Source organism: Salmo salar, chromosome 19 (genome assembly GCF_965601325.2).
Source record: "Salmo salar chromosome 19, fSalSal1, whole genome shotgun sequence".
In the NCBI taxonomy this organism is placed as follows: domain Eukaryota; kingdom Metazoa; phylum Chordata; class Actinopteri; order Salmoniformes; family Salmonidae; genus Salmo; species Salmo salar.
This window is the reverse complement of record NC_138309.1, coordinates 13194121-13214547: the sequence shown is the minus strand read 5'-3', so window position 1 is coordinate 13214547 and position 20427 is coordinate 13194121. Positions and strand designations below refer to the sequence as shown.

General features: G+C 44.2%; 1 protein-coding gene across 5 annotated transcripts in view; it reads right to left on the bottom strand.

Annotated features, from left to right (window-relative positions):
• Positions 1 to 3298: 3298 nt before the first annotated feature.
• The window catches only part of LOC106578470 (rho guanine nucleotide exchange factor 4), a 161042-nt gene continuing 143913 nt past the window's right edge, over positions 3299 to 20427 (bottom strand). For 4 of the 5 annotated variants that reach the window (XM_082965623.1, XM_082965625.1, XM_082965624.1 and 1 more), the window contains 9 exons: positions 15063 to 15242; positions 14455 to 14655; positions 13918 to 14097; positions 11768 to 12000; positions 11403 to 11532; positions 11057 to 11188; positions 8848 to 9091; positions 8172 to 8249; positions 3299 to 7820 (listed from right to left, as the gene is read on the bottom strand). In XM_082965623.1, coding sequence (XP_082821749.1) covers positions 7663 to 7820; positions 8172 to 8249; positions 8848 to 9091; positions 11057 to 11188; positions 11403 to 11532; positions 11768 to 12000; positions 13918 to 14097; positions 14455 to 14655; positions 15063 to 15242 — 1536 coding nt within the window. In that variant the 3' untranslated portion in view covers positions 3299 to 7662. Of the gene's footprint in view, positions 7821 to 8171; positions 8250 to 8847; positions 9092 to 11056; positions 11189 to 11402; positions 11533 to 11767; positions 12001 to 13917; positions 14098 to 14454; positions 14656 to 15062; positions 15243 to 19347; positions 20340 to 20427 lie in introns of those variants that run through there. The other variant, XM_014157297.3, reaches the window with a different exon arrangement.

The following is a 20427-nucleotide window of genomic DNA, read 5'->3' as shown; positions in this document are numbered from 1 at the left end:
AGCAGTTGTCCACATACTTTTGGTAATGTGTGTGTAATGTAATGTGTGTGTATGTGTATATATATATATATATATATGTATACTGCTCCAAAAAATAAAGGGAACACTTAAACAACACAATGTAACTCCAAGTCAATCACACTTCTGTGAAATCAAACTGTCCACTTAGGAAGCAACACTGATTGACAATAAACTTCACATGCTGTTGTGCAAATGGAATAGACAACAGGTGGAAATTATAGGCAATTAGCAAGACACCCCCAATAAAGGAGTGGTTCTGCAGGTGGGGACCACAGACCACTTCTCAGTTCCTATGCTTCCTGGCTGATGTTTTGGTCACTTTTGAATGCTGGCGGTGCTTTCACTCTAGTGGTAGCATGAGACGCAGTCTACAACCCACACAAGTGGCTCAGGTAGTGCAGCTCATCCAGGATGGCACATCAATGCGAGCTGTGGCAAGAAGGTTTGCTGTGTCTGTCAGCGTAGTGTCCAGAGCATGGAGGCGCTACCAGGAGACAGGCCAGTACATCAGGAGACGTGGAGGAGGCCGTAGGAGGGCAACAACCCAGCAGCAGGACCGCTACCTCCGCCTATGTGCAAGGAGGAGCAGGAGGAGCACTGCCAGAGCCCTGCAAAATGACCTCCAGCAGGCCACAAATGTGCATGTGTCTGCTCAAACGGTCAGAAACAGACTCCATGAGGGTGGTATGAGGGCCCGACATCCACAGGTGGGGGTTGTGCTTACAGCCCAACACCGTGCAGGACGTTTGGCATTTGCCAGAGAACACCAAGATTGGCAAATTCGCCACTGGCGCCCTGTGCTCTTCACAGATGAAAGCAGGTTCACACTGAGCACGTGACAGACGTGACAGAGTCTGGAGACGCCGTGGAGAACGTTCTGCTGCCTGCAACATCCTCCAGCATGACCGGTTTGGCAGTGGGTCAGTCATGGTGTGGGGTGGCATTTCTTGTGCTCGCCAGAGGTAGCCTGACTGCCATTAGGTACCGAGATGAGATCCTCAGACCCCTTGTGAGACCGTATGCTGGTGCGGTTGGCCCTGGGTTCCTCCTAATGCAAGACAATGCTAGACCTCATGTGGCTGGAGTGTGTCAGCAGTTCCTGCAAGAGGAAGGCATTGATGCTATGGACTGGCCCGCCCGTTCCCCAGACCTGAATCCAATTGAGCACATCTGGGACATCATGTCTCGCTCCATCCACCAACGCCACGTTGCACCACAGACTGTCCAGGAGTTGGCGGATACTTTAGTCCAGGTCTGGGAGGAGATCCCTCAGGAGACCATCCGCCACCTTATCAGGAGCATGCCCAGGCATTGTAGGGAAGTCATACAGGCACGTAGAGGCCACACACACTACTGAGCCTCATTTTGACTTGTTTTAAGGACATTACATCAAAGTTGGATCAGCCTGTAGTGTGGTTTTCCACTTTAATTTTGAGTGTGACTCCAAATCCAGACCTCCATGGGTTGATAAATTGGATTTCCATTGATTATTTTTGTGTGATTTTTGTTGTCAACACATTCAACTATGTAAAGAAAAAAGTATTTAATAAGATTATTTCTTTCATTCAGATCTAGGATGTGTTGTTTAAGTGTTCCCTTTATTTTTTTGAGCAGTATGTGTATATATATATATTTGTATATATACAGTACGAGTCAAAGTTTGGACACCTATCATTCAAGTGTTTTTCTTTATTTTTACTATTTTCTACATTGTAGAATAATAGTGAAGACATCAGAACTATGAAATAACAATGTAAAAATAAAGAAAAACCCTTGAATGAGTAGGTGTATCAACTTTTGACTGGTACTGTATATTGACTTTTTCCACATTTTGTTACGTTACAGCCTTCAATTCTAAAATTGATTAAATAAAAACATTTCCTCAGCGATCTACAGACAATACCCCATAATGACAAAGCCAAAATGAGTTTTTAGAAATGTTTGCAAATGTATAAAAACTAAATAAATGAAATACCTTATTTACATAAGTATTCAAACCCTTTGCTATGAGACTCAAAATTGAGCTCAGATGCATCCTGTTTCCATTGATCATCCTTGAGATGTTTCTACAACTTGATTGGAGTCCACCTGTGGTAAATTCAATTGATTGGACATGATTTGGAAAGGCACACACCTGTCTATATAAGGTCCCACAGTTGACAGTGCATGTCAGAGCAAAAACCAAGCCATGAGGTTGAAGGAATTGTCCGTAGAGCTTCAAGACAGGATTGTGTCGAGGCACAGATCTGGGGAAGGGAACCAAAAAATGTCTGCAGCATTGAAGGTTCCCAAGAGACACAGTGGCCTCCATCATTCTTAAATGGAAGAAGTTTAGAACCACCAAGACTCTTTCTAGACCTTTCCGCCCAGCCAAACTGAGGGAGGTGACCAAGAACCTGATGGTCATTCTGACAGAGCTCTAGAGTTCCTTTGTGGAGATGGGAGAACCTTCCAGAAGGACAACTATCTCTGCAGCACTCCACTAATCAGGCCTTTATGGTAGAGTGGCCAGACGGAAGCCACTCCTCAGTAAAAGGAACATGACAGCCTGTTTGGAGTTAGCCAAAAGGCACCTAAGAAACACCTGAGAAACAAGATTCTCTGGTCTGATGAAACCAAGATTGAACTCTTTGGCCTAAATGCCAAGCGTCACGTCTAGAAAAAACCTGGCACCATCCCTACGGTGAAGCATGGTGGTGGTAGCATCATGCTGTGGGGATGTTTTTCAGCGCAGGAGACGAGTCAGGATCAAGGCAAAGATGAGAGATCCTTGATGAAAACCTGCTCCAGAGCGCTCAGGACCTGACTGGGGTGAAGGTTCACCTTCCAACAGGACAATGACCTTAAGCACACAGCCAAGACAATGCAGGAGTGGCTTCGGGACAAGTCTCTGAATGTCCTTGAGGCCCAGCCAGAGCCTGGACTTGAACCCGATCGAACATATCTGGAGACCTGAAAATAGCTGTGCAGCTACGCTCCCCATCCAACCTGACAGAGCTTGAGAGGATCTGCAGAGAAGAATGGGAGCAACTCCTCAAATACAGGTGTACCAAGCTTGTAGCGTCACACACAAGAAGACTCAAGGCTGTAATCGCTGCCAAAGGTGCTTCAACAGAGTGCTGAGTAAAGGGTCTGAATACTTATGTAAATGTGATATTTTTGAACACCTCTTTTTGCATCATCATTATGGGGTATTGTGTGTAAATTGATGAGGGGAAAACTTTTTTTATATATATATATATATTAGATCCTGAAATGGACACAATTCAGTCAGTAACACATTTTGAATAGTTTTATTTTCCCATAATTGAGTGCATTTGTAAACAACCATACAAACACTGCCTTTTTTATTTCGTAATTAAAACAAACTATCGTTACATTTTTTTTTTTTTTTTTTTACAAGCACGCATATTGAAGTTGGAACATTGGAACTCTCCCTGGCTCAGTGTTTTAATGTGTTTCTGAAAATAACAAGACTGAAAGTAAGAACTCACCCAACTCAGCAACATAGAAATGTGTACAGCAATATATAATTTAACAATGACTCGTTGGCAGAACAGTTCTCTTGCAGAGGACATTTTATTCTCATTGGACTAGCCTACTTCAAGATCAAACTGAAGGTCAAATAAAAAATACTCAGTCACCATTTGAAGGAATTCACCATTCAGAGAAATGTTTGGGGTTGTTTTTATACCACTGAAAGACTGAAGTAGTCTACGGTATCTCCTCTTCCTTCTCACCAGAGGGACATATGAGTTTAAAGATATCTATTCAGATCCAGGTCATCAACGATCCTAGTTAAATAACAATGCCTAGTTAAATACAGGTAAAACAACAACAATGGCATCAGTTCAGGTCTAATTACTCTGTCACTACAATGAACTAATGATTGGGGGAGGGGGCGGTAATCATTTGCTAATTATTGACAGTGGGAAAGTATTAATTGTATGATGTCTCAATAGATCGAAAATGAGTACAAATTGTGGAGAGGCAAACTTTCTGTTGTATACCATCCTGTGTCTTTTGCAGGGGGAGTATACAGTATATTCAACAGCCAATTATAGCTCTAGTAAGAGTCAGTAAACTCCAGACCGACAGACTTTTTGAAAATGTTTTTTTAGGCGTGTTTGGCATGCAGTTCAGTCATGGGCAAAATCGCCTTTGACATTTGAAAGACTTTTTGATTGATATCGACATATCAAAGCAGAGAAACTGCCATGTTCTGCAGAGGTTGTAAAAACACTGACTGCATTTTAAAGGCAAAACACAAAATTAGCTACAAAACATCTGTTTAGGTCTATGCATGCAGTCTTCAATTTAGTCAAAACATCATGATTTAACAAATGTAATTCCAATTTACCAAACCTTCTCAAATGTCAAAAATAAACAATTTGGGAGAATGTTAGACGAATGCTGCTTTTAATCCAAGGTTATTCTAGCATGCTAGGCAATAGATGCCTGAATGTCCAGCTTCAAGATCCATATGGTCTCTGCCTGTTTGGGAATGCTTGTGTGGATCCAAAAGAAACCCTATCAAAACCCTGGTCACATGTGAGTTATAGGGATCCATAACCCTCGTGACAGGTGAGTTATAGGGCTGCATAACCCTCGTGACAGGTGAGTTATAGGGCTGCATAACCCTCGTGACAGGTGAGTTATAGGGATCCATAACCCTCGTGACAGGTGAGTTATAGGGATCCATAACCCTCGTGACAGGTGAGTTATAGGGATCCATAAGCCTTGTGACAGGTGAGTTATAGGGATCCATAACCCTCGTGATAGGTGAGTTATAGGGATCCATAACCCTCGTGACAGGTGAGTTATAGGGCTGAATAACCCTCGTGACAGGTGAGTTATAGGGCTGCATAACCCTCGTGACAGGTGAGTTATAGGGATCCATAAGCCTTGTGACAGGTGAGTTATAGGGATCCATAACCCTCGTGACAGGTGAGTTATAGGGATCCATAACCCTCGTGACAGGTGAGTTATAGGGCTGCATAACCCTCGTGACAGGTGAGTTATAGGGCTGCATAACCCTCGTGACAGGTGAGTTATAGGGCTGCATAACCCTTGTGACAGGTGAGTTATAGGGATCCATAAGCCTCGTGACAGGTGAGTTATAGGGCTGCATACTGAATTCTGAGGGCATGTTCCATATCTCTACCTCGAGGTGACAAGACACACACTTTGTTTTAGCAATCATACACACACGCACACACATCCCTCTGTGTCTCCCGGTTCTCTCTCCAGACATCTCAGTCGATCCCAGGGGAGAGCAATCCGTCACCGAGCTACTTTCTTTTGAAAGAGGAAAACATCTCCAATTGAACGCTGGATTCAGGCTTCTTTGTGTCAACCCCATCATATTGTAGGCCTCTTGAAACTGATCACAGTCAATATACAGTATCAATGGTCAATTGATTGATTATAAATGTGTGTTATATGTATTGAGCTGCAGATTATCAGTTTGTCTATTTGTCAATGGAAAGGCCAAATCAGAATCATAAAAAAAGCCTAAGCCATCATGTTAAGAAGGCTGTCATGTTAAGAAGGCCATCATGTTAAGAAGGCCATCATGTTAAGAAGGCCATCATGTTAAGAAGGCCATCATGTTAAGAAGGCCGTCATGTTAAGAAGGCTGTCATGTTAAGAAGGCCATCATGTTAAGAAGGCCATCATGTTAAGAAGGCCATCATGTTAAGAAGGCCGTCATGTTAAGAAGGCCATCATGTTAAGAAGGCCGTCATGTTAAGAAGGCCGTCATGTTAAGAAGGCCATCATGTTAAGAAGGCCATCATGTTAAGAAGGCCATCATGTTAAGAAGGCTGTCACGAGGCTTACAAGGCATGGTTCATGACTCCAGTCTTTAGTATCTTTACGATTTTAGTAGACAGAAACCCACGTCTGCAGCGCGCTAACAATTCAGTGCCTCAGAGCGTCTAAAAAATAGGTTACCCTTTTCAAATGTGAATTTGTAGTTCTTTTGGACAGTGAAGCGAGATGAAAAGCAGCAGTAGTAGGTGTTGTTTCGCTGTCATCTCGCCCAGCTAACCTACTTCCTGGGACTCTTCAAGCTCCCTGTAGTCTCTTCATCAGCAGGAACACAAAAATACATTTTTGTCACAACAGACAACTTTGTCTTGCCAGAAACTCATGAATATTCATCTACAAATGAAGACTTCTGAAAGGTGTCGCAAACAGAAAACGTCCTGATGAAGCCTCTGGGGACATGGAGGAAATGGGTAGAACTTTCAGAAGGTGATCCACCCTGTTAAACTTGTATGGATACCAGTCTGTTTCTGTGCTCTTGCCAACTCCTTGTGGAATTGTCACGACAGCAATGGAGTTGCGAAAAGCAGATTTGGGACCAGGCTAGAAAAATCTAACATTATACTTTCAATATTCAATATTTAAAGTCTGTTAAATGTCGAGATTATATGAAATCATGTGGTATTGTGGCATTGCACTTACCAGGGGGACGAAAGTGCAGTTGTACCATTTCAATCAAGCTCCCGACTGGCGCCGCAGTCTAAGCGCTAGAGGCTGTATCACAACCGGCCGTGATTGGGAGTCCCATGGGGCGGAGCACAGTCCCATTGGCCCAGCGTCGACCGGGTTTGGCCGGTGTAGGGCTTCATTGTACATAATATGTTTTTCTTAACTGTGCCTAGTTAAATGAAGGTTAAATTAAAAAAAATTAGCCTCATTTTGCCACAGAGGAGAATACATGTTGAATTTGAAAATGTTGCTAAATGAATGTAAATGCAGGGGTTGATATAAGGTAAAACATACTCTTCACACTATTTCAAAGCATCCAGGAGACCCTTCAGATGGCACTTCCATAAAGAGGTTAATTACTCATACGCACAATGTAAGGCTAATGACAAAGGTCAGGCATGTGTGTGCGTTTGTGGGCTGCTGCAACTCAAACGGTACATTTGTGAAGAATTGAGAATCGAATTTGAATACCACTGGTTTTTCTCAGAATGTTTGTTTACACAAACATTAAGACCCCACCACACCCAAACCCTTAAGTATCGACTGTTATGAAATGCTCAAAATAAACCAGGAAAACATCTTTGCACAAAGAGAAGTACAATAAACTTTATCCCCCTTTTTCACTTTTTTTTTCAATAGCAGACACAGCACAAACTTAAATACAAAAGCTAAATTGATCTGGCACTGTGAACAGTTGGCATTTGTCGAAACAAAACAAAAACACCGGGAAAAAAATCATTTAGTTGCGTCAGTCAACGTCTTTCAAAAAAGAGGAGCCTCATTGGCAGTCACATGATCACACAGCAGTAGTAATATTAGTACCAATCGGTGCTTGGTTGAAGTTGTAGTAGCAGTAGCAGGTATAATAGTCCTAGTAACATTCTCCCAACGTATACACGATGTCCGGGAGAACCATTCCCAAGTCTGATTGTAACCAACCTATAAAGTGCTTTCTCAAAGAAAAAAATATCATCATCATCATCATAACCATGTTGATCTTTCACAATAATCAGTATATGAATTAGGATAACATTATGTATAACAAAGAACAAACGAGAGAAGGAAAAAAAAAAGGATCGGGGATAAAAAAGTCAGTTCAGGCGTTAGCCTTTCTCCTCTAATCCTCCTTTCCTCTCCGGCGTTTCACTTCTTGAAAGGCGTCAGTCTGCCGATGTTTTGCCAGAAGGTGGTTGCCTTGCGTTTGGGCTCAGCCAGCATGAAGACCTGCTGCTGAGGTACGGTGCTGGGCAGAGACGGGTGCTTCTGACGCAGCAGGAAGTCATAGTAGGGCCGGGTCACCGCTGGGGGAGAGGAGAACAGAGCAGGGTTAGTAATCATGGCATCCAGAATCAAATCAGCTACTAAATGTTTTCCATGTTAATGTTAAGGCTGTGACAAGAGACTAGGAGTTATACAGATCCATAGGGAGGATTGGGGGGGGGGGGGGGGGGGGGGGGTGATTACGACTGCATTTTAATCTAGTGGTTTATATGAATATTAAGCACATATGATAAACAACATTTGTATAAATATTGGCAAATGTAATCTTCTTAAAAAAATAAAAATAAACACGCACAACACGTAATCTGCTACCCATCCACACAGCCAAGGAGATCGAGTTTTCCTGCCATGCACCCATTACCCAGACATACCTTTGGGCTTCCCAGCTGGATGGCTTTTGCAGGCGTTCAGCATGGCCTGTTTCTTCTGGACCTCAGTGATGGAGAATCCTGGAGGTAGAAACCACATAGGTCACAGGTCAATGTGGATATCACAGATTCATTCTGCCAGGGCCACCTATCAATACCCAGCTATTAAGACGGAACAGAATAATAGAAGGCCAGATTGTTGGATGAAAAGTTTCGGTAATATCCGCATGCTCTGTTACAGCCCAGATAAAACCCACAGACTATGGCGGAGAAGCGAAGGGGGCAGCTCACTGGATTTATAGGTCCTTTTATCTGAGGGATTAACGTCATTCTGATCCATTAACTGCTACATATTACACATACACTTCTCTTCTCTGATTCTCTGACCGGAGCCACTGTCAGAAACGTTTATCACAAACTATTAATACAGCAGTAGTCTGGGGCAGAGAGAGACAGGAGGACACAGCTCATGTTTTACTAATAGGAAAGGATACACACACAGTGGGGTTGTACAGCTGACTAGTAATACTACAGGTAAGCAGTTTATTGCAGTATCCTAGTATCCTATTAGTGTTTTCTACTCATTCTATATGTCTGAGTTGCTTTAGCTCATCAAGCTAAGTAAGAATGGGTCCTTTTTCAAACTGTGGCACGTCAGACAGAGAGACGGATAACTCACCTGTTTCGAGGTCGTGCTGCACCTGCGTCCTCTCGTCCTGGAAGGCTCGGAGCCAGCGTTGTTTCTGCTCAGGCTTCTTGGCACACAGGAGGTGGATCTCGTCCCCCGCCAGCGAGCGCAGCTTCAGAGCGTTCTTCACCGACACATTGAAGTCCTTCTCCTTCCCATCCTCCACATCCACCACCTCCATCAGGTCCATGTCCATACGACCCTTATAGTACAGCATGTCCCTACGCAGGAGGTCCTGAAAAAACGATAGGGATACGTGATAATGCTGTTATATACTGCTCAAAAAAATAAAGGTAACACTAAAATAACACATCCTAGATCTGAATGAATGAAATAATCTTATTAAATACTTTTTTCTTGACATAGTTGAATGTGCTGACAACAAAATCACACAAAAATAATCAATGGAAATCCAATTTATCAACCCATGGAGGTCTGGATTTGGAGTCCCACTCAAAATTAAAGTGGAAAACCACACTACAGGCTGATCCAACTTTGATGTAATGTCCTTAAAACAAGTCAAAATGAGGTTCAGTAGTGTGTGTGGCCTCCACGTGCCTGTATGACCTCCTTACAACGCCAGGGCATGCTCCTGATGAGGTGGCGGATGGTCTCCTGAGGGATCTCCTCCCAGACCTGGACTAAAGCATCCGCCAACTCCTGGACAGTCTGTGGTGCAACGTGGTGTTGGTGGATGGAGCGAGACATGATGTCCCAGATGTGCTCAATTGGATTCAGGTCTGGGGAACGGGAGGGCCAGTCCATAGCATCAATGCCTTCCTCTTGCAGGAACTGCTGACACACTCCAGCCACATGAGGTCTAGCATTGTTTGCATTAGGAGGAACCCAGGGCCAACCGCACCAGCATATGGTCTCACAAGGGGTCTGAGGATCTCATCTCGGTACCTAATGGCAGTCAGGCTACCTCTAGCGAGCACATGGAGGGCTGTGCGGCCCCCCAAAGAAATGCCACCCCACACCATGACTGACCCACCGCCAAACCGGTCATGCTGGAGGATGTTGCAGGCAGCAGAATGTTCTCCACGGCATCTCCAGACTCTGTCACGTCTGTCACATGTGCTCAGTGTGAACCTGCTTCATCTGTGAAGAGCATAGGGCGCCAGTGGCGAATTTGCCAATCTTGGTGTTCTCTGGCAAATGCCAAACGTCCTGCACGGTGTTGGGCTGTAAGCACAACCCCCACCTGTGGACGTCGGGCCCTCATACCACCCTCATGGAGTCTGTTTCTGACCGTTTGAGCAGACACATGCACATTTGTGGCCTGCTGGAGGTCATTTTGCAGGGCTCTGGCAGTGCTCCTCCTGCTCCTCCTTGCACAAAGGTGGAGGTAGCGGCCCTGCTGCTGGGTTGTTACCCTCCTACGGCCTCCTCCACTTCTCCTGATGTACTGGCCTGTCTCCTGGTAGCGCCTCCATGCTCTGGACACTACGCTGACAGACACAGCAAACCTTCTTGCCACAGCTCGCATTGATGTGCCATCCTGGATGAGCTGCACTACCTGAGCCACTTGTGTGGGTTGTAGACTCCGTCTCATGCTACCACTAGAGTGAAAGCACCGCCAGCATTCAAAAGTGACCAAAACATCAGCCAGGAAGCATAAGAACTGAGAAGTGGTCTGTGGTCACCACCTGCCAAACCACTCCTTTATTGGGGGTGTCTTGCTAATTGCCTATAATTTCCACCTGTTGTCTATTCCATTTGCACAACAGCATGTGAAATTTATTGTCAATCAGTGTTGCTTCCTAAGTGGACAGTTTGATTTCATAGAAGTGTGATTGACTTGGAGTTACATTGTGTTGTTTAAGTGTTCCCTTAATTTTTTTGAGCAGTGTATATTACTGTTACTAACCCTAATCCTTATAGTACAGCATGGTCCTTTGGGGGAGAGAATTGCTACTAACCCACTTCATAAACTTAACCCTACACTCTATCTAGAACCTAAAATGGTTATTTGGCTGTCCCCATATGAGAACCTTTGAAGATGCCTTTTTGGTTCCAGGTAGAACTTTTGGAGGTTCCATGTAAAACCTACATGGAACCCAAAAGCGTTCTACCTGGAAACTAACCGTAACCCCAGCTTAATGTCCACATTACGGTTCAATCACAACCGTAGCCTCAACCTTAACCCTTACCAGCTTCATGTCCACATTATAATAATCATTTTAACAGTGCTGCTCGCCTTTTTGCAGTAGACCATCTGGTGGTCGAAGAGGAAGAACATGCGCTGCTGGCTCTTGGCCTGAGGCTGGGAGATTTTTGTCAGCTCTCCAGAGAAGATCAGATCTGAACTCATACTGAGGATGTCTTCTCCCTGAGGATGTTCAAACACACACCAAGCATCTGTTAGAGCCTACAGACATATGACAGACAGAGATTGTTCAGCCCAAAAAAGTTGTATAGCTGGGGCCATATGTCCTGGCAACATGACATCAAGCGTTTTTTCCAGAACAAGTCACTTGATCAGGAAAACTTCCTGGCCCTAGTCATGTATTCTGTTCCATTACCCTTGATGCACTGTTACTCACCTCCCAGTCCTCTATGGAGCTCTGCCATTGGGCGATCTTGTCGATGTTCTCCAGGCGCCGCTTCCTTTCGTTGATCAGCCTGGCCACGTTCTTCATGGCGTTCAAGGCGGCCTCCACGTCCTTATAGTCCCTGGGTTGCCCAGAACAGACAAACACATCAGGCCCTCTCGGTCTTACATGATTGTTTTAGTCTAATGATAGACTTGTAATAACTTTCGACTTAAAAACGAAACACAACTAATAGCCTATCGGTGTCACGCGATTTCTGAAAGAAATTTCATCGATTTCAGAGAGAGAAATTGGTAGATAAGAAGGAATACGTGCAGCTCTTTGCATGTGTGCACAGTACACGTGTGTGTGTTTACCTATGCTGAGGGTTGGTGTATTTCAGTAGCTCGGCCAGCTGCAGAGGGTACTTGCAGATCTTCTGGACGGGCGTGAGCAGGAACCCATCCAGCGAGATGTCAATCATCTTCTGGAGCAGACGACAGGCCTCGAAGAAGAACACATACTTGTTGGTCTTCATCAGTCTGGACAACTGCACACAGGCGTTGGGGTGGTTGTTACAGTACTCAGAGTAGATCTGGAAGTCTGTTTGCTGAGGAGGGTGAGAAGGAGACAGGAAACGTTAACATGGCAGTTTAAAATGGGGGTTTAAAATGGTGAAATTGATGGTTGCTGGAATGTTACATGAATGTTTGGGCTCTAGAGAGGTTGCTTGACTTGAATCCCCAACATAAAGTGTGTATAATAATACGGTAATTATCTATTAAGCAGATTTAATTTCCCCTATTACGTCATGCTATGTCATGTTTATGATAGCATTATGTAGCGTTATGCAGGCCATATGTGACTAGCTTCAAGAAACTAGGCGTATGCCGCACGTCACTAGTTCACAGGAGCAGCATTTGAACGTAAACATAGATTTGTTTTATCAAAATGCGTTTTTTGTTGTTGTCAGAAATGCCTTCTGGAACATGTGAACTTTCATGTGCCTTAATAACAAACTTGTATTCCATCCATAAATATGAATAAAGTTGTAACATTACGAGCCTAGTTGGTTTAGCCATGGAAAAATACAGGAACCTTCCCATTAGCCATGATTGGTTGAGATAATGTATGGGGTGGACATGCCGGGAGATGAGTTTGGATTGGTCTGCCATGTAGCATGCTTCTGTCTATAACGTGAGCTGTTCAGTATGTGTTGACAGTCCTTTACACCATGCCGTTTTTGAATGATATAACGTTAACTATCGATAACTACAAAAGCTTTGGTACTTTTCTCAACAACATTGATTCCCTGAATTTAGCATGCGCTATCGACAGATCAGTAGGAAAAAGTGATGGGCTAATTTCTGCACATGCCATGGTCAGTGTAAACCAGAGTGACTTCACACAAAGCTGGCCAAACAAGATGTAGCTACAAACAAAAAATAGTTAAAAGGTTCCAGTCTGCCGTGAAGCATTCATCCATATATACAGGTAAGAGTCTCGCTACATTTTCCAGATGTAAGTTTCTAATTTTGTCAGAAAGTCATTATTTTTTCAAGTTAAAGAATACTATTAGTTAGCTAGCAAACGCTAGCTTGCTGTTTGTTAGCTTTAGCTACCTGCAGATTCATACTACAGCTATGACAATGTTTGTATTGGTAGTAGCATGAGTTGGGGTTATGCCGGTTCATTGCTTAGCTAGCTATCTACCTAGCTAGCTACATGTCTAAACATAAGATTCCACTTCAGCTGGATTATTACATGACCCATCAGGTTAGCCAGGTGTGTCTGGGGGTGATTACGGCCATCGATTGTATTTCATATACATGTGTACAAGTCTAGACAATAGTGACCCATCCACTCATCAATTTAGACAAATGTGTCGGGTAAGCGTCATCTAATAACGATCAAATATTTATCAAGTATTTTTATCTGGACACTTTCTGTTTTTGATATTGCTACTATGCAAGTACTATCACTGTACCGTTTACACCTTCTGTATCCTGTGCATGTGACAAATAAACTTTGATATAGCGTGTGTTTATTTGATATAGCATGTGTTTATTTGATATAGTGTGTGTTTATTTGATATAGTGTGTGTTTATTTGATATAGCGTGTGTTTATTTGATATAGCGTGTGTTTATTTGATATAGCGTGTGTTTACCACATGGTCTCACATGTGAATCCATAAAGACATAGGTGGGACTAAGGCTTAAAGGGTGTGAACAATGCTAAATAGCTGTAAGCACAGAAGAGCTCTCCAGTAGGTGTACCAAAACATTCAAAGGCCATTTACTCAAAAGTGGGGTTACAAGTTTACAACTTTCAAAGCAGAATTACTTTCCCATTGTTCCTCAACTGCAGTGTATGATATATAATTTTCTAGCTCTGAGTCTCTACTTTTATCCAATGTAAAAAAACAATTTCACATTTTGCTACATAAGACAGAATTTAGGCGGTCGGTCACATATGACAGAAGTCAGGTGAAGAATCACAGTGGGTTGTGTGCTGTACAATACTCACGTGTTCGAGGAAGCAGGATCCGATCTCGCTGAGGTGCGGCTGCTCCTTGTTGAACTTCTTCTCCAGACCTTTCAGTAACTTCTTCTGGAAGCGGTAGATGTCTTCGATGTTGCCGAATATACACCGCAGTTGCTCCTCTGTGAACATGTCTATCCTCTTACGGCACTGCTTGATGTAACCCTGAGAGAGGAACAGTAGACTCATGGTACCACATGTAGAACAGACTTATACCTGATTTTACATGTTAAGAATTCCCAGAAATAACCAAGTTAAAACTTAAGAATATATGTTGTCTTATTGGACGAAGTGGTATTGTTCAGAAATACAATGTACTGTGTGCTGGTCTGAATAACTGTGTTCCTAACAAGTTATGATGGCACAAAGGCTGGTGTGATGCATTTTGGTGTTATTTAGAGACACTTGAAGACAAAAGGCAGATTCTTCCGGGAGTTTTTGATGCAAATCCTATAATGTCCTGTATCAAAGGAAAGGGTCTACAGACAGACAGTGATGTTGTCTGAACGGAACTTCACTGACCTCACAGATGTCTTTGAGGTGTTTGATGTAGTCTCTCTCTGTGCTCATGATCTCATTGATAACGTTAGTCCTCATCTGGTCCTTACACGGCAGGCCTGGTCCCAGGATCAGACCCACCCCTGGCCGGTCCTCTTCCCCAGCCCCAGCCTCCTCCAGCTGGGCTAGGTACTCCTCCATGGGCTCATCCTGGTTCACACGCAACTACAGGGACCAAGAAGAAAGGGTCATTGTTATAGAATACCCTCACTAACGGATCAGTTTAGATGCTACAAACATTTCTTATACTGTCTTATTTTTCAGTTAGGCTACCTATGTGGATCAACTGAGAAAATGTATAAACATTCATTTAGCATGTAAGAAAGTCAGAAAAAAAAGAAAACAATCTTTATCTTTAAAATGAGCTAATGCTTCAACGATGCCCCGAATTGCTGACAACAGCTCTAGCTGCCCATCCAACCCTATACTGTAGCAGCAATAATAGATATCAAAGATAAGCAAGGTAAAGAGTATTTCATTGATGTTGTCTTCAGTTTCCCAGAGAGATGGAGAGAGAGAAAGTGAGAGAAAGAGAGAAGAGAGATAGGAGATATGGAGAGTTAGTTTCTTACCCGAACAAAGCTAGCTGGGAACCAGCCCTCACTGTCCAGGATGCGTCCCCACCACCACTCCTTGTTGGTGGCATCCACTACCTCGATGACGTCCCCCGCCTTGAAGCCCAACTCCTGGTCGTCCATGGTGACATGGTCCCACAGGGCCTCGGCGTACACACAGCTGCCATCACTGATCAGCTGGGGAGGGGAAATGGAGAGGGGACAGACAGGTCAACACAGGTCAGTATGGGAGGATTTCACAGTGACATAATAAAAAATGTACAACATTTGTAATACACGGTGAACAAGCTTGAAATACTTTACTAAGGCCCACATTTGTATTCCTGACCAGGGAAAACTCTAGTTATGGTCTAACTAGGGGCCCTGGAGGTTTCCCTGGTCAGGTGGTCCAGAGAAACTCTGTCCGTTCTTCATTCGGCATGGATGACTTTGTAAAACAAGGTGAAGCTAGTCTATAAATAACATCAATAACATCACTGGAAGACAAAGTGGCTGATGGGGAGAGTAGAGATATGCATGATTTATAAGGTAGTAGGTCTGTCCAGGATCACTCAGCTAGAACATGTGACTTTAAGACATGACACAAACAACCTATAGAATACCATTCATCACACAAGGGATGATTTAACATTTGCAACACAAGATGTACACAATGTTGTTTCAACACAGAAATGATGACTTTGTAACAAAAATGTTTCTGATCAGTAAGCTACATTTTAGCACAGACACAACATAATAATATTGCAGCCCTAGATAAGCTAAGTGAGACAGGTCCTAAAGCATTGATTGCTCTGCTGAGCCAAGCCACTGAGTCTGAGGGGGGCTTGACAGAGATCAATGTGGAGATAGAGAGATAGAGAGGGAGAGAGAGAGAGAGAGAGAGAGAGAGGGATGTGGAGATAGAGGGAGTGAGAGAGAGAGGGAGAGAGAGGAGAGAGAAAGAGAGAAATAGAAAGAGAAACAGAGAGAGAGAGAGAGAGAGAGAGAGAGAGAGAGAGAGTGAAAGAGAGAGATCGAGAGAGAACGAGAGAGAGCTAAAAAGCCTGTGTTACTTATAAATGTACTGCAGTGCTCGTATTTCACACTGCCACATATACACACACACATTACTGCGTCAACATCATGCTGGCGTCAGAGGGGCATTTGTGTCATTCTTCCATAGTAGCAGTAAGCATTATCAAAGCCGGAATGGCCCATAGGGCAGGAGCCTATCTCCTGTTTCTACAGCATGAGCAAGTACAACACTCTGGAAAGGATGCTTGTCATAATTGTATTATTGCTCAAAAAGCCACACAACTAACTAACTATAATGTAACTCCTTAAGTGCAGGCTAGGCCTTCAGAAGGTCAAGCAGAGGAAAAATGATACCAGAACATGATCTCTGTTTTTTTCCATGTTGGTTCTATGGGGGCTAGGGTAATCTATGTGTTTCTATTTCTACGTCTATTCTGTTGGTTAGGGTGATCTACTAAGTGTCTATTTCTATGTCTGTCCTGCCATCGATCCATCGTCATGGCGAGGAGGTCTTTGGGCCTGTTGCTAGGCGACACACCCACCATCTCGCCTCTTCTCTCCTCTACTGATCCTGCCATCATTATACAACAAAACACCAGAATATCTCCCTTCACAGAGAGTAGAAACCAGGTTGAAGACATAAATATTGTAGTATTAGCTGTACTGGGACATCAATATGAGTTTGTATAGAGGGGGAACATAGAGGGAGAATCCAAACAAAAAATCACACTGTAATGTGAGTGTATCTCTGCCAGGCGGTAGATGTAAACAGTGCACTTCTCTCTGAGTCTCCTGGTCAGTAGCTCTCGGCCTTGTTACTGCCCCTCTCATCACACCCTTGCCTCCGTTTCAAACCAGCCTCTCTGTGTCCTGAGCTGCTTCGTCACCCCTCATGGCAACGCTCCAAGCCCCTAATGCTCCACACACACACGCACGCACGCACACACACACACACACACACACACACACACACACACACACACACACACACACACACACACACACACACACACACACACACACACACACACGCACGCACGCACACACACACACGCACACACACACACACAGCTGATCCCCCTCGCTCTGTGCAGCTGAACCCTAGCGAGAGCAGCCAAGCGGTAAACACACACCTGACCAAACCACATGGATCATCCACATGCTTCCTTCCACTGTATGACGATTATATACAGTTGAAGTCAGAAGTTAACATACACCTTAGCCAAATACATTTAAACTCAGTTTTTCACAATTCCTGACATTTATTCCAAGTAACAATTCCCTGTCTTAGGTCAGTTAGGATCACCACTTTATTTTAAGAATGTGAAATGTCAGAATAATAGTAGAGAGATTGATTTATTTCAGCTTTTATTTCTTTCATCACATTCCCAGTGTGTCAGAAGTTTACATACACTCAATTAGTATTTGGTAGCATTGCCTTTAAATTGTTTAACTTGGGTCAAACGTTTTGGGTAGCCTTCCACAAGCTTCCCACAATAAGTTGGGTGAATGTTGGCCCATTCTTCCTGACAGAGCTGGTGTAACTGAGTCAGGTTTGTAGGCCTCCTTGCTCGCACAAGCTTTTTCAGTTCTGCCCACACATTTTCTACAGGATTGAGGTCAGGGCTTTGTGATGGCCACTCCAATATCTTGACTTTGTTGTCCTTAAGCCATTTTGCCACAACTTTGGAAGTATGCTTGGGGTCATTGTCAATTTGGAAGACCCATTTGCGACCAAGCTTTAACTTTCTGACTGATGTCTTTAGATGTTGCTTCAATATATCCACATCATTTTCCTGCCTCATGATGCCATCTATTTTGGGAAGTAAACCAGTCCCTCCTGCAGCAAAGCAGCCCCACAACATGATGCTGCCACCCCCATGCTTCACGGTTGGGATGGTGTTCTTCGGCTTGCAAGCCTCCCCCTTTTTCCACCAAACATAACAATGGTCATTATGGCCAAACAGTTCTATTTTGGTTTCATCAGACCAGAGGACATTTCTCCATAAAGTACGATCTTTGTCCCCATGTGCAGTTGCAAACTGTAGTCTGCTTTTTTATGGCGGTTTTGGAGCAGTGGCTTCTTCCTTGCTGAGTGACCTTTCAGGTTATGTCGATATAGAACTCGTTTTACTGTGGATATAGATTTTGTTCCTGTTTCCTCCAACATCTTCACCAGGTCCTTTGCTGTTGTTCTGGGATTGATTTGCACTTTTCGCACCAAAGTACGTTCATCTCCAGGAGACAGAATGCGTCTCCTTCTTGAGCGGTATGTAGGCTGCGTGGTCCCATGGTGTTTATACTTGCGTACATTTGTTTGTACAGATGAACATGGTACCTTCAGGCATTTGGAAATTGCTCCCAAGGATGAACCAGACGTGTGGAGGTCTACAATTTGTTTTCTGAGGTCTTGGCTGATTTATTTAGATTTTCCCATGATGTCAAGCAGAGGCACTGAGTTTGAAGGTAGGCCTTGAAATACATCCACAGGACCACCTCCAATTGACTCAAATTATGTCAATTAGCCTTTCAGAAGCTTCTAAAGCCATGTAAACTTGTAAAGCCATGTAGTGCATGTAAACTTCTGACCCACTGGAATTGTGATACAGTGAATTACAAGTGAAATAATCTGTCTGTAAACAATTGTTGGAAAAATGACTTGTGTCATGCACAAAGTAGATGTTCTAACCGACTTGCCAAAACTATAGTTTGTTAACAAGGCATTTGTGGAGTGGTTGAAAAACAAGTTTTAATGACTCCAACCTAAGTGTATGTAAACTTCCGACTTCAACTGTACATGTTAAACATTGTAACCTACATATATCTCATAGAGATCTCATGTTTAGCACACAACTGGTGCTAAACAGTGGCCTATACAAAACGCATTCTGTAAATTCACACAGGACCAATTATCCTTCAAGCAATAACCCACATATTCTCAACGTTCAACACCATATTGTTAAGAATAGACCCAACAACAGAGAAATGGATTATGTTCAGACACATAAATAACACAAACATACACAAATAACAAACACAGCCGGTTCTTCTTCTCACACATTCACAACACAGGCATAGAAAAACACTGAACTACAGACCAAAAATGTTCAAAATGTACAAGACAGAATATTTGCTACCGTCCACGGTTTGTCAACAACCCCCATGGTGCACGCTGGCTAACCCGTCCGACACAATCTCTGGGCTAAGCAGCAGCAGCATAGTGGTCCTATCATCTACCCAGTCTAGCTCATCCACTGCTCGGCTTTACCTGTGGTCTCGTCCTTTTATCCTGGACTCCCATCCACAGCTGTACCCCCAACTCTCCACCAGGGAATCCTCCCTCTCTCCTCCTCCTCTCTTCCTCCTCTCTGTCTTCCTTGATCGTCGATACGCGGCGTGTGTGTGTGTGTGTGTGTGTGTGACGTCGGCGTGTGTGTCTCTCTACTAGAAGGCCAGGAGGAACATGAGCACTACGTTGATGATGACGAGCAGCATCATGATCATGAAAACCACCACCTTCTGAGTCTCTGGGTGGAGGTTGCAGCGCAGCAATGTGTTGAGGTAGCCCAAACGCTGCCGGGCGCGGTGAGCACCACCACCGCGAGCCATCACGTAGGCCCCGGCAGGGCCCTCACCCCTCCCCCCCTGTCCGTCTCTCTCCCCCTCTTCTTCTCCTCCTTCACTAGCCAGCCGGCCTGTCCTCCGCCTCTCTCTTCCTCTTCTCTCCGCCAGGCTCCCCTCGTTCCGCTTCACTGCGACGCCTTGCTGCCTGTGTCTGAGCAGTCCCCTCTTCTCTCTCCCTCCCTGTTTTCCACGTCCTCTCTCTCCCTCTCTCTCTCTCCCTCTCTCCCTCTCTCTCTCTTCCTCTCGCCGTCTTCGCTATTTCTTCGTCTTGTCAGGATGTGAGGTAGAGATGATGCTGCATCTTTCTTAATACAATCCTCATTTCCCCTCCACCTCCTTTAGTTTTTCTTGTCCTCCGTCCTCTTCTGTCGTTCCTCGTCCCGTATCTGGGTTACGTCCACACAGCTATTTGTGCTCCTCTAACATGGCAGCTCTTTTCCCTTTATCTCCCTCTCTCTTTCTCTCTCCCTCCCTCTCTTGCGCTCCCTTTTAAGTGTACTCTGAAGCTAAAATGGTGCTGGGGTCTGCCTGAAGCTACACTAGCACAACCATCCATCCAACTCCCTGGATCGCAGTTTTTTTTTCTTTCTTTCTTTTTTTTAACCTTCCTACTGCGAGCAGCCAATCAGGCGGCTGAGTGTGTCTCCGTATCCTGGATACCAGAGTGGATGAGGAGGGCCTTAGCAACCCCAGGGAGGGTGGGGGATGGGGAGAGGGAGGAGGG